This window comes from Micropterus dolomieu, linkage group LG12 (genome assembly GCF_021292245.1).
Source record: "Micropterus dolomieu isolate WLL.071019.BEF.003 ecotype Adirondacks linkage group LG12, ASM2129224v1, whole genome shotgun sequence".
In the NCBI taxonomy this organism is placed as follows: domain Eukaryota; kingdom Metazoa; phylum Chordata; class Actinopteri; order Centrarchiformes; family Centrarchidae; genus Micropterus; species Micropterus dolomieu.
Genome location: NC_060161.1, coordinates 5,404,110 through 5,416,054, shown reverse-complemented (window position 1 = coordinate 5,416,054; position 11,945 = coordinate 5,404,110). Strand labels below are relative to the sequence as shown.

Here is an 11,945-nt window from a genome sequence, read left to right as displayed (position 1 = left end):
CAGACACCTCCAGACCGGTTACTATAGTAGTGTTAATGGTTTTAGTCTGCCCCATTGTCCTTAACACTACATTACAGTTTTTTCCTGATACTCCCAGCCTTTCAGCCATACTTGTAGTACAGAAGGTACCAGAGCTCCCAGGATCCAGGAAAGCATAAGTATGCACAACTTTATTACTTTTCTGACTTTTCACCTGCACAGCCACAATGGAAAAAACAGCAGTATCCTCTTCACCAGCCCCAATATGACCATACGTCTGCTGCTTCCCGGATACAGTGCTCAAAGTTTCTTTGGAGGTTATCCTTGTAGTATCCTCCTTCTCCACATGCAGGACAGATGGGTGCTTCCTGTGACACACTTCACAATCCAAATGACTCCTGCAGTCTTTGCTTGTGTGTCCATGTTTCAAGCACCCAAAACAAACGCCCTTCTCCTTTAGAAACTGAATCTTGTCCTGTTGTGTCTTTCTTCTAAACTGAAAGCATTTTTCCAGAGTGTGATTGGTAAGATAGCAGAATATACATTTGAGCTGGTTACTGTGAGCTGTCAAGTTTTCCATTTCTTTATGTCCATCCTTTGGTGCATTAATGCTGGTGGCAAATGTACCACTTTTCCTTTTCTGTTTAACTTGCATGGATAGCTTTGTATAGCTGGCTGGAGAAACATCATTAATATTTCCAAACAGAGGTTCTGAAACAATTTTGACTTGTTTTTCAATGAAATTCACAAAATCAACAAACACTGCTCTGCTTCCAGTTTGTTCCAATATGTCACATGCCACATTTCTCCACTTTTCCCTCAGCTTATATGGGAGTTTCATTAGGATCGTCCTGAGGTTAGCTGGCATGTCCAACTCCTTCATATACTTTATATGATGTACTATATTGGAGCAACCTCGAAGGAACAAAGCAAATGACTGCAAAGCATTAACATCCTCAGGTTTTATTGAGGGCCAGTTGTTGATTTTGTCCATGTTTTGTTGGACCAACAGCGCGGTTATTTCATTTGAACGCTGCATGATGTTCAAAATGTCCGGAGAATTGATGGATGGATTATCGTCACAAACATCTTGCAAACCCGGTGATTGTGTATCTTGGCTTTGAAACACAGGAATGACATTAGGTATGGGTAGTTGTTTTACAACATGTTTGGGTTGAACACCAACAGGGACAGAATTTAACAAGCGACTGGAGGTAGGTTCAGAGCTTTTATTGGTGGGCACATAGCGTTCAGCATTCGGATTTAGTTCATATGTCCCTTGAGTTTCTGACCTTTTCAAGTAAGAATTCATGCCATCTGATGTTTGAGATGCACATCTTGACACTTTAGAGCCACACTTTGAGCTTACTTCCAGAACCTCCAATTTTGCATTTGTCACCTTTAATTCTGCCTCCAGAGCAAGTTGTTCCTTTTCTCTCCTTAAATGTTCCCGTTTCTTCCGAAAGTCCTCTTGTTCAAGTCGTATTTGTTCCTCCTGATCCTCCAAAATATGCCTTTGTTTTAGAGCAGCCATGCATTCCTGTAACGCTGCTCTTTCTGCTTGCACTAATATTTTTGCAGATGCACTGGATGAAGTCTTTGACAGTTTAGAACCAGCCTTTGAACGCGTTTCAGAACCAATATAGGCCCAATATCAGTTGGATTATCAGGTGGTTTAATTGGAAGTTCATATGAATGGCCTGTGTTTGATAACCAACCTTTGACGTCATCAATAAAGCTTGAAAAACACTTTTCCTTTTGTTCAAAATATTTATCTTGTTTCTCCTTCTCGTCCTGAGGTATGTCCAGTGACACAAATGACAAATGATGTTGTTTTGCCTCATCAACACATAATATTATTTGAGACTTGACTGCATCAATATTGTCTGCAGAATGCATCAACTTATCCATCTAATTCATGTACGATTTGGCTCGTCTGCATTGCACCGATCTCTTTTCCTGACACGTTTGCATAAAAAACATCATTCCTTTAGCAGTAAAACTTGTGCGTCTTCTTGTAGGAAGCGCCGTGTCACTTGTGGCTTTAGATGCAACGTCAGACATTTTACCCTTTGTTGATGTCGGTCATGTACACACACAGTTGATTGCAAAGATTGAATAAAGCACATACCTTGTGGAACTTTGTTTGTTGCGGTGGTTGCCTTCGTACATGGAATTGAATGCACGCAGTAGCTGTTGTTGCGCGCGGCTGTGTGCGTCACCTGTGAAGGCTTTGGGCCTTTGCGAATTCAAATTGCAGCAAATAATATCCTCCACTCCGTAGTGCAGCTCCAGCGCTCCAGTAGCTTCACCGTTATCCAGTACGGAGTCCCGGGAAATTTTACACTGTCGTATTACTCGATGTTTGCACTGTATCCAGCCCCCTGCCTCCGTCACTCCTAGGCCCTTTCCTTTGTTTGTCTCCCACATCCAGGTGAGTAATCCACTTTCGAAACGTTAATCCAGCAAACGACAAGTCCAGTATCCACGCAAACCAACAATATATCCAGGGCAGGTTTTTTACTTAATGTAGTGGCTATTTGTCCATAAACTTAAACAAATAATAACAAACTTCTCAAATGGCCACTTGAGGCTACGTCATGGTTAGGCTTTACGCAGGTTCAGAGGTTCCAAAGCAAAGTAATGTCCATAACAAGATTGAGTTTGAGGAGGTTTATTCACACACATAAGCAAGCTCACAGACATTTCTGCTGCCTCTCTCACGCTGGTAAAAAACCATATGCCCTCGTGCCTGAAGTACCTCCCACCTTGACCTACTTATGCAAATGAACATAACACCATGTGACCAACAAACGACAATACAAGTAAAGCATAAATACAAAATAAACCAAATTAACTTTAACAAGAAAAGAAAAGAAATAAATTAGGCTATAAATTAACTTAAGCCCAAAATAAACAAAAATAAAAATATAGCTCCAACAGGTGTTATTTACACTGTGGACACTGGGGACATGTCTCCATCACTTTTTTTAAAGCATTTGTTAAAGTATGTTCTTGAAAAATAGCTTGCAACAAGAAAATACTTTAAGAAAGGTTTATTTGCACAATAAGAAAACATGCAACGCAATTTAAAGATGAAAGAAACAAATGTGCATTGTTCAAAAAAGTTTAAGCTAAAAAAAATCAGAAAGACTTTATTTAAATAAAGACAATTCTACCATAAATTGGTGCAGAAAATGTCTCTAGAATGCAGGAGATTAAGTGTTTAATGCTCAAAATTTTCTAAGGGACCCCCATTTAAATATATTTCAGCATTGAATATTTCATCAAATACTGTTAAAATATCTTTTTGTCTTGTTCTCGTGAACCCAATGTTGTGAATCGTGCATGTGAGCTAAGTGTGTCGTCACACCCCTAATCTGAACCCTTATGTCCCACCACTTTTCAACACAAAGTGACGTCCTTGATTCATTTTATCTTATCAAAGTACAAACACAACCCAAAAAGACTATCTTCGTAATAATTTTATTGAGCTTAAAATTCATACAGATTTTCCATTATTCCATTATTAAATTTCATCCTAAGTGTTATTTAAAAGGTCTTAAATTTAACTTTGAGAATCCTGGGGGATCCGTAGAGGAAGACATTTGGTTGTCTTGCTAGTTGTTAGCCGGCAGGTCCGTTCAGTCTTTTGCTGTGTCGTGTTTGGATCGTACAGATGAGAGGGTCTGGCCCTTCGTCTGTTCTCCTCAGAGTTAGCGGCTTGGCTAACTCAGCTGGTGGCAGGGATCTATAGCAGGACTTTATGTTCTGCTCCAAGCAGGCCACGCTGGGAGGCCGCTGCGCCGTCAGGTTGGCGGCTTCAGCCGTCACATCCAGAAGAGAAGCGAAGACACCGACGCTGCGTTGGAGTTTTTATTAATGATGTGACATCATAGGTCACAGGTCACCGGCCAATCGTAGCTGAGAGCTGAGTTCAGGAATCTGAGTTTATCGACGAAAAGATAAACGTTCTGTTATGATCGCAAATGAACAGCTTCCTCTGTGAGGTCCCTGTGATCCCAACAATATGCAACAAGTGTTTGTTCCAGAAATAATGTCAGAACAAACACCAACAAGGAAGAGTGCACAGTCTGTCCCCTGTCAAGTGGATTAATCATCATGTAAACCTCCTGATCCAAACTCAGAGGGCAGAGGGGTGTTCAACAAGTGCTGGGGCATCGACAGGGCTGGACTGGGACAAACGATCGGCCCTGGGATGTTGGTCCAGGCGGCCCGCTAAAATTGGTCGGACACCCCTCACCAACACACCATCCTTCCATTTAAGGATGTGATGAAACACTTAGCCCATGAGTCGTAACATTGTGCAAGATTGGGGCCATGACAACAAGACAAGAATATATTTTAATAAGCCGACTATTTAGGGGAAAAAAAGAAGATTTTGAGCATTAAACACTTAATTTCCTGCATTCTGGAGAAATTTTCTGCCCCAGGGAAGCACAAAATTCAGGTGGCAGGTGACAATTCAGAATATAAAAATATAATAGAATATAATACAGTAATCTGTAGCTTCTTATTGTTTTTAGCCTAAGTTACTTCTATACTTCCACTGCATTACAGGCTTGCTGTGCAAATAAACCTTCATATATTTGTTAAGTAACATTTCTTGGTTCAAGCTATTTTTAGAACATTTAACAAATGCTTTCAAATAGTGGTGGGTAGCCTACATGTCCCCAGCGTCCCCAGTGTAAATGACCCTCCCTACAGGCTGAGCTGCTCCATGCTTACTGCTTCACCTCCACTCCTGCTCTCTCTCTCCCTCGGGCCTGTCACTTTGTCTCTTGTTATCACCATAGACTGGCAGTGGCCACGGCTCTCCTTACTCCATCAAGTGCCTGCGCCTGCTCTACGCAGGGTACTGCAGCTAATTCACGTTACACCGGCCCCAAAGGTGCGTCGGCCCACCGGGCTTTTGCCCGTTATACCACATTACCAGTCCAGCCCTGGGCATCGAGTACAGGAGACAGGCAGGATGTCCTAAACCAATGAGCATTAACATTAAACATTAAGTTACTGAAACAGCTGGACGATGTTCTGTGGCTGCAGTAATGACCTCACATCAGCATGTACAGATATTTGTTCTTCTTTTCGTATTTGATTAAATAAAAGTTAAACGTAAGAAATGTTGAGGAATGATGATCGAAACTGAAAGACAGCAGTTTGTGATTTGATATGATTGTGGGTAAACTATAGGGACACTGTGTTTGTGTGAACTTCACCTCACAGCTTTAGTGATGTCACTGAATAATGTTGGGTAGATATTAAAAACCTGCTCCCTTTAATAACCTGATCTCTCAAACAGGTTTCACTCTGAAGAATGGAAGGTCTCTACATTAACAGCAGCTCACAGGACCAAAGCTACGATTACAACGACACCACCGCCGACCAGAATTACAGCAACATCATCTCCAACTACCAGAATAACAATGAGCTTGATGAACTTTATTTCATCAGAGATGTGGTCACATACATAGTCGTTGCTGTCGGCCTTCCTCTGACCCTGGTGGCCATCTATGCTCTTTATTCTATGGTATGTACATTCTGACTGAGAGTTATTTATTTCCTGTCTGTGTGGTGTGTCTGTCCTACAGTCTGTCTGTAAAGGATCTGGATGTGGTTTGGGGGCTAGGTGTCAGGGGGCTGGGACAAAGGCTTGGAATGATCTATAACCTGACAGGAATAATTGACTCCAGAATTCAAATGTCCATGAAGCTGATTGGACCCTAAACACATGCAGTTTCCATGTGTGGCTCCATTCCAGCCCTCTCTTAAACTGTTGAGCTTAAAGATGTGGTATTCTGCTCATTTTCAGGTTCGTAATCTTATTTAGGGGTTGTACCAGAACAGGTTTACATGATTTAATTTTCAAAAAACAGCATATTTCCCTCATTCTGCACATAGCTGCAGCTACTCTTTATACCCTGTGTGTTGTACGCTCCGCTCTTGAGCTACAGAGTGATGCATCTTACTTGTAGAAAATCTTTGTTGGTAGTTGCACATGCGCAGTTCCCAGGTAAGGACTACTAGCCAATCAGAAGCAGAGAAGGGCGGGTTGTAAGAAACAAGGTAGTGTGATCCAAATCAAAGCTGCTTCAGACTGCGACCGTAACCTAGCAGATGGTAGAAGTTACTCACAAGTCCACAACATTGTTGTTCCACATCTTACCATCAGGACTAAACGTTGAACTGTTGCCGGTGTTCTGACGATCTCTGCTGCCCTGCCGAAAAATGCTACCATAGTGCAAATCGATAGACTCGACTCTACTCGGCCCTGCTCCGTTTTCCATTGCAGGTAGAACCCAGAGATAGTACGTAGCAGGTCGTCATAGCGACGCCACACACAACTCCCACGACACAATGTTCAATGCGACACACACCAGCCTTAAATAGGGTGACCAGACGTCCCGAAAAATCCGGGACAGTACCGAATTACGAGCAGTTGTCCCGAAAATTAGACCTAACATGAGTTTTGATTATAGTCTAATTAAACATTAAATACTGATCGCTGTAGGGTTCTCCTGCTCCAGCAGGGGCTGCAGGTTATCTGGACATTGTGTCAACAGCGTTGTTACAGCCACAAAGTAACACTCGTGCTCTTTTCCCCTTTTTGTTTTCTTGTGGTTAGTGGAAGTTACGCTTTTTGCGTTCAGTCGGCATCACGTTGTCAACTGGCATTTGGGTCGGGGTCTTCTGCGTTTGCATCGCAGTGCATCTGGGAGTCTTTGTTTTTTTTTTATTGATTTTATTCTTTTTCTTTCTCCCACCCCTATTGGCTACTTGGGTTCTTGCCTGCCTGTTACAGTCGTGGCGTCTCTCACTAACAACTACATTCTTTAACAGGCCACATTCACCCACACGCATACAGACACACACAGTCTCGCACATAGACACAAACAAATGTAGGTTGTCCCTGGTAGAATTATTCCTGATGCTTTTCTTTCAGTTACTTATTTAAATTAATTATTATTCCAGCTCTCGTGGTTGTGCTGTGTTGCTTATTTAGTGTGCTGGACTGTTTCTTGTTTTAATTTTTCTCTTAGTTGTCTTACTATGTCAGCTGTTTATTGCTGCTGTTCGGCTGGTTGTCTTTTACTATTATTATTATTTTTATTGTTTGTTTTTGTTTGTGTTTGTTGTTGTTTTTCTCCTCCCCAAGCCCCCCTCTCTGTTCTATTGCAGGTTTCGTTGTTTTCTGCAATTGGTGTTTCCCACAGCTTTTCCCTGTTGTCCCCACCTTCCATCCTCCTTCTCTTACAGGTGTTGTCCTTTCTCTGTGCTGTCTGTTTGTGCCCCCCCATCCCCGTGTCTGCCCCCCTGTCCGGCCCGCTGACAAATCAATACATAATTAAATAAATAATAAAACAGACAAAGGAGTATTTTAATACTCTCTTGTTAAAGTAAAATCTGTCTGGCACAATATGGTATCCAGGTCATCATACTCTATACCAGGCTGCTGGGCAGGACAGGTTGGAAAAAAAAAGAAAAAAAAAAGGAAGTTACAGTCGCGAGGACAGGGAAAGTGAAGCTTCTGGCAGCCACGGCGGAGAGACCTGACGTGCGCGTTATGCAGACAGATGTGACACTGCAGTGATGACATGAATAAAATAAATATAATAATTAGGTAAAAGGTCATGACTTACCTACAGATCCACAGATGTGATTTTCCTAATAACAGACAGGTGACTTCATGAACAAAAATAATTAATTTTAGCGTTGTGTTTTGATTTTCACGAGTTAATGTTCATTGTATCAGTAGCCACGTTTGGTGCGTCTGTCTGGATAAATCCAGCTCATGTGTTTGAGCCAGAACGCTTCATATCTGTGGCTGAAAAACTGCTGCAGAAGCTGCAGGAAATCTGGCCCTTAGTCTTGTTCCTGCACTGATTGGCCAGTGGGTCATATCTGAGATTTCTGTTGGATGAAAAAGTCAGAAATGGCTCTGAGTGCAGCTGCTGGGCAGAGCAAGATGACAGATTTGGGAGGAGGTGGACTTCACAACATGTTTCCAACTGCTTGTTGACTTTTACCAATGTTTTCCTGCAGGTGAGAAGTGATCAAGTTGCTCCCATCTACGTCATCAACCTTCTCATTACTGACATCCTTCAGCTCTGCTACATGATTGTTAAGGTGGCACCAAATGTTTGTGGAACGATATCTGAGATGTTCATTTATATTTACTACTCTGCCTTATTGGCCAGTGTTTTCTTCATGGTCTGCATCGCCCTGGAAAGGTATCTATCTGTCTATCCAGTATGTGTGGAGCTCCTTCTGTCTGAACATTATATTAGTTTATAACTCTGAAGCTCCTCAAAGACTTTGTGTCCATCTTGTATTACAGGTATTTGGTCATCGCCCACCCACTGTGGTACCGCTGCAGACGAACCATCAAGACCTCTGTGGTGGTCTGTGTCCTGGTCTGGGTCCTTACTCCTCCCTTTTTGGTCATTTCTTGGTTTTATAGTGTGAATCCAAACATACTCGCCGTCCTCCTCCTCCTTCCCTTCCCACTGTTAATCTTCTCCCTGGTTGGGACGCTCAAAGCTCTGTCTGCTTCCATCTCGGTCCCCTCTGATGGAAAACGACGAATTGTGGGGATTTTGGTTCTGGTGCTGCTTATTTACACGCTGCTGTTCCTGCCCAGCATCATTTTGATCCTACACAGAAAGTATGTCCCGACCCTTAACAGTCTGTCTCTCATCTTCCTCAGGCTGAGTCCTCTTGCAGACTTGTGTCTGTATGTCCTCATGAGGAAAGGGTTCATAGACAAGCTTTTGGCCTCTGTGTGTTGCTGCAGAATGGACAGCAATGATATCAGCAGTTCATCAGTATGAATGATGACAACATTTCCACAGTCAGCTTCATGTAGGCAGAGAAAGAGGGAGAGAGAGAAAGGGGAGGAAACAGGAGGAGAAATGGAGGCCAATAGAAAGGATAGAGACGAGACAGATCCTGTCATCTACTGAGACCATTTCCAATAAGACACCTAACTGTAGAGAACAGGAAGCACTGTTTGGACTCTGCTGTGGGAGAAGTGGCTGCTGGGAAATGTTTTGGTCAACTTGCTCTGGTTCACTGTGATGGCTTCAACACATGGAAATAAAATGTGTTTTATTAGTTTGGAGCTGGAAGTTGATGTGTGTCATTATTCTCCTTTAATCCCAGAAGCAAAGCAGATATTATTTTAGATGAACTGAGCTCATTCTAGCCGCCTCGCTGTCTTCTTCCTAAATCTTTATTTGGACTGTTGTTTGGATGTTTAACACAGGGAGAGCATCTCTACACGTCTCTAGCACTTTGTACTTTTTAAGTGTAATTTCTGCTGTTTTAGTGGTAGGCATGCTGCTGTTTAGGATGGGATTCAGAGCAGCTGTTTTGCAGCAGCTGTGTGCTTGGCAATCTGGATAAAATCTTAAACCACAGTTTATGTCAGTGTGACAGGGACAGTCACAACAGATCAGACCAACATGTTTCAGTAGAAGTTAGTAAAGTCTACTGTATGTTTCCCCTTTTTAACCTTTAGCTCATTATTAGCTGAGATCCAACAAGAACAAGCAGATTTCCCAAACTGTCAGACTGCTTCTTTAAATACCTTGGCTTTCTGCAGGGGAAACTTTGGAAACTACAAACTGCATTTCTGGAAGATGAACTGCTAAAAGCTTAAAGTAATGACCTGATCAGCTGCACAGTGAACACAGTTCAAAACCTTAATTCAGGATTAAGTAATTTCAGTTCCATTCAGAGGACACATATACTGATCAGCTACATCCTTATGAACACTGACAGGTGAAGTGAATAACACTGATTTTCTTGTTAGCATGGGGCAGGATATATTATAATAATAATCTTTATTTATACAGCACTTGTATCAGAGTTACATACATAGTTAAAAATAAAGAGTATCATACCAAAGTCAGTCACCGGAGTTTGATTTCCCCACGTGGGTCCTGATGATGCATGATCATTTTTTTCACTTGGTCCAAATGAACCGAACTGCAGGTGTAAAAGTGCCCTTAGGAACAGCAAACAGAGCCCTGCCCGAGGACCTGAGGTTGCGTACTGTTTCAAAGGGGAGCAGAACCATGTAGTCCCTTCAAAGTGATCACTAAAATCAATCCTAAAACTTACAGGTACCCAGTGGAGTGAGGCTAAAACAGGACTGATGTGAGCTTGTCTTCTAGTGTTTGTTAAAAGCTGCATTATGTACCCGCAGAAGTTTTGTGTTTAACCCTGCAAAAAGTGAATTACAAAAATCTTACCTGGAAGAAGTAAACACATGGATGACCTGCTCGAGTTTAGGCCATGAGAGAAAAGATCAGATTTTTGTGGTGTTTCTCAGTTGATAACAAGTTACAACATGTTTGATGTTTTTCAAAGGAAAGTTCTGTCCAATATTAGAAACAGCTTTCTGGCTGAAGCTGTGATACTTGCAGACACGGATCCAAGATGTTTCTCTAGACAGAAAAAGATATTAGATTTATTTTCATTTATTGAAGATGGTTTGGGGACATTCTGCACTTTATTTTACCCATAGAGCAGAGAAGATTATCTACAGTATGTTCCATTTAATGGGATGTACAGTTGTGTGTCATCAGCATAACAATGGTATTTTATTTTGTGTTTCTGTATAATGTGACCTAATGGCAGCATATATAAACAGACCAACTGAGGGTCTGAGGGAGCCTTCTTGATCACCACAGGTTACAGGGGCCAAAGAATAGGTGGCATTATCCATAACTATGAAGAACGTTCTGTTGGGTAAATAGGACTTAAACCAATCTGGAGCAGTGTTCTTGATGCTAACCCACTTTTCAGGGTGCTCCAATAAATTAGAATGATCAACAGCGTCAAAAGCTGAGCTAGAATCGTCGGACTAAAATCTAACAATAACCAGTATCAGCAGTAAGTATTAGATCATTCATCACTTTAATGAGAGCAGTGTGGCATGAGTTCTACATACAGTGTGATGCTTTGTGCTTTGAATACTGTTATAGTACGCCGACTTCACCGGGTCTGTTGATGAGAAGAGATCAGATGAGACAGTGCCTTAAGTTTCGAGACCTTTATTACCAAAACAAAAGCAATTGCAGATATATATCTGTTTGTGTCAACACAACTTCCTCTTATCTAAGCCTCACAAACTAAGTATTGCAACACAAGTTACATACGATATAAATTCAATTCAATTCAATTCAATTTTATTTATATAGCGCCAAATCACAACAACAGTTATCTCACAGCGCTTTTCATAAAAGAGCAGGTCTAGACCGTACTCTGTGATGATATTTACAGAAGCCCAACAGTTCCCACCAAGAGCAAGCACTAGGCGACAGAGGCAAGGAAAAACTTCCTTTTAAGAGGCAGAAACCTCGAGCAGAACCATGGCTCAGGGTGGGCGGCCATCTGCCTCGACCGGTTGGGGTGAGAGAGAGAGAGAAAGAGAGAGAGAAAGAGAGAGAGAGAGAGAAAGAGAGAGAAAGAGAGAGAGAGAGAGAGAGAGAGAGGGGGATGTAGAGAGAGAGAGAGGGATGTAGAGAGAGAGAGAGGGATGTAGGGAGAGAGAGAGGGGAGGGAGGCAGCCTACACAATATACACACAGAGGTACAGACAGCGAAGGTAATGTTGCTATAAACTAAATGAAAAATGGTACAGATATTTATAATAGTGTTAATGGTAACCATCGTAATGTTAATGATTATAATAACAATAATAACAATAAGACTAGCAACAATAGTCGTTGCAGTAGAGGGTGTCGAGCAGGAACACGGGGGCAGCAGGTGACCCGCAGCCACAGATCCAGACTCCACAGCTCCAGAGCCAGAAAACCTGCAGGAAGTGATAGGAGGAGAGAGGAGAGGGACGAGAAAGCACAAGACTACCAGAAAGGGGAGAAGTTGTGTTAGTAACATGCAATAATGGGATAAGGTTGCATACAGAGTTGCATAAAG

At 42.0% G+C, this 11,945-nt stretch overlaps 1 protein-coding gene across 1 annotated transcript; it reads left to right on the top strand.

Moving 5' to 3' along the window:
• The first annotated feature begins 5,317 nt into the window (after positions 1–5,317).
• LOC123980714 (G-protein coupled receptor 4-like) lies at positions 5,318–9,121 on the top strand. Its single transcript, XM_046065230.1, has 4 exons — positions 5,318–5,530; positions 5,762–5,793; positions 7,893–8,231; positions 8,339–9,121. The coding sequence occupies exons 1-4, from the start codon at positions 5,318–5,320 to the stop codon at positions 8,829–8,831; spliced, it is 1,077 nt and encodes a 358-aa protein (XP_045921186.1). The 3' UTR covers positions 8,832–9,121.
• Positions 9,122–11,945: the final 2,824 nt, after the last annotated feature.

Excerpts from the sequence above, each read along its gene's own strand:
- LOC123980714 (XM_046065230.1), top strand. The coding sequence starts at position 5,318 with ATGGAAGGTCTCTACATTAACAGCAGCTCACAGGACCAAAGCTACGAT. Across the intron at positions 5,794-7,892 it reads CTGTTGAGCTTAAAGATGTG|TGGGTCATATCTGAGATTTC; the intron begins GTATTCTGCTCA and ends CTGATTGGCCAG. Across the intron at positions 8,232-8,338 it reads GTCTGCATCGCCCTGGAAAG|GTATTTGGTCATCGCCCACC; the intron begins GTATCTATCTGT and ends CTTGTATTACAG.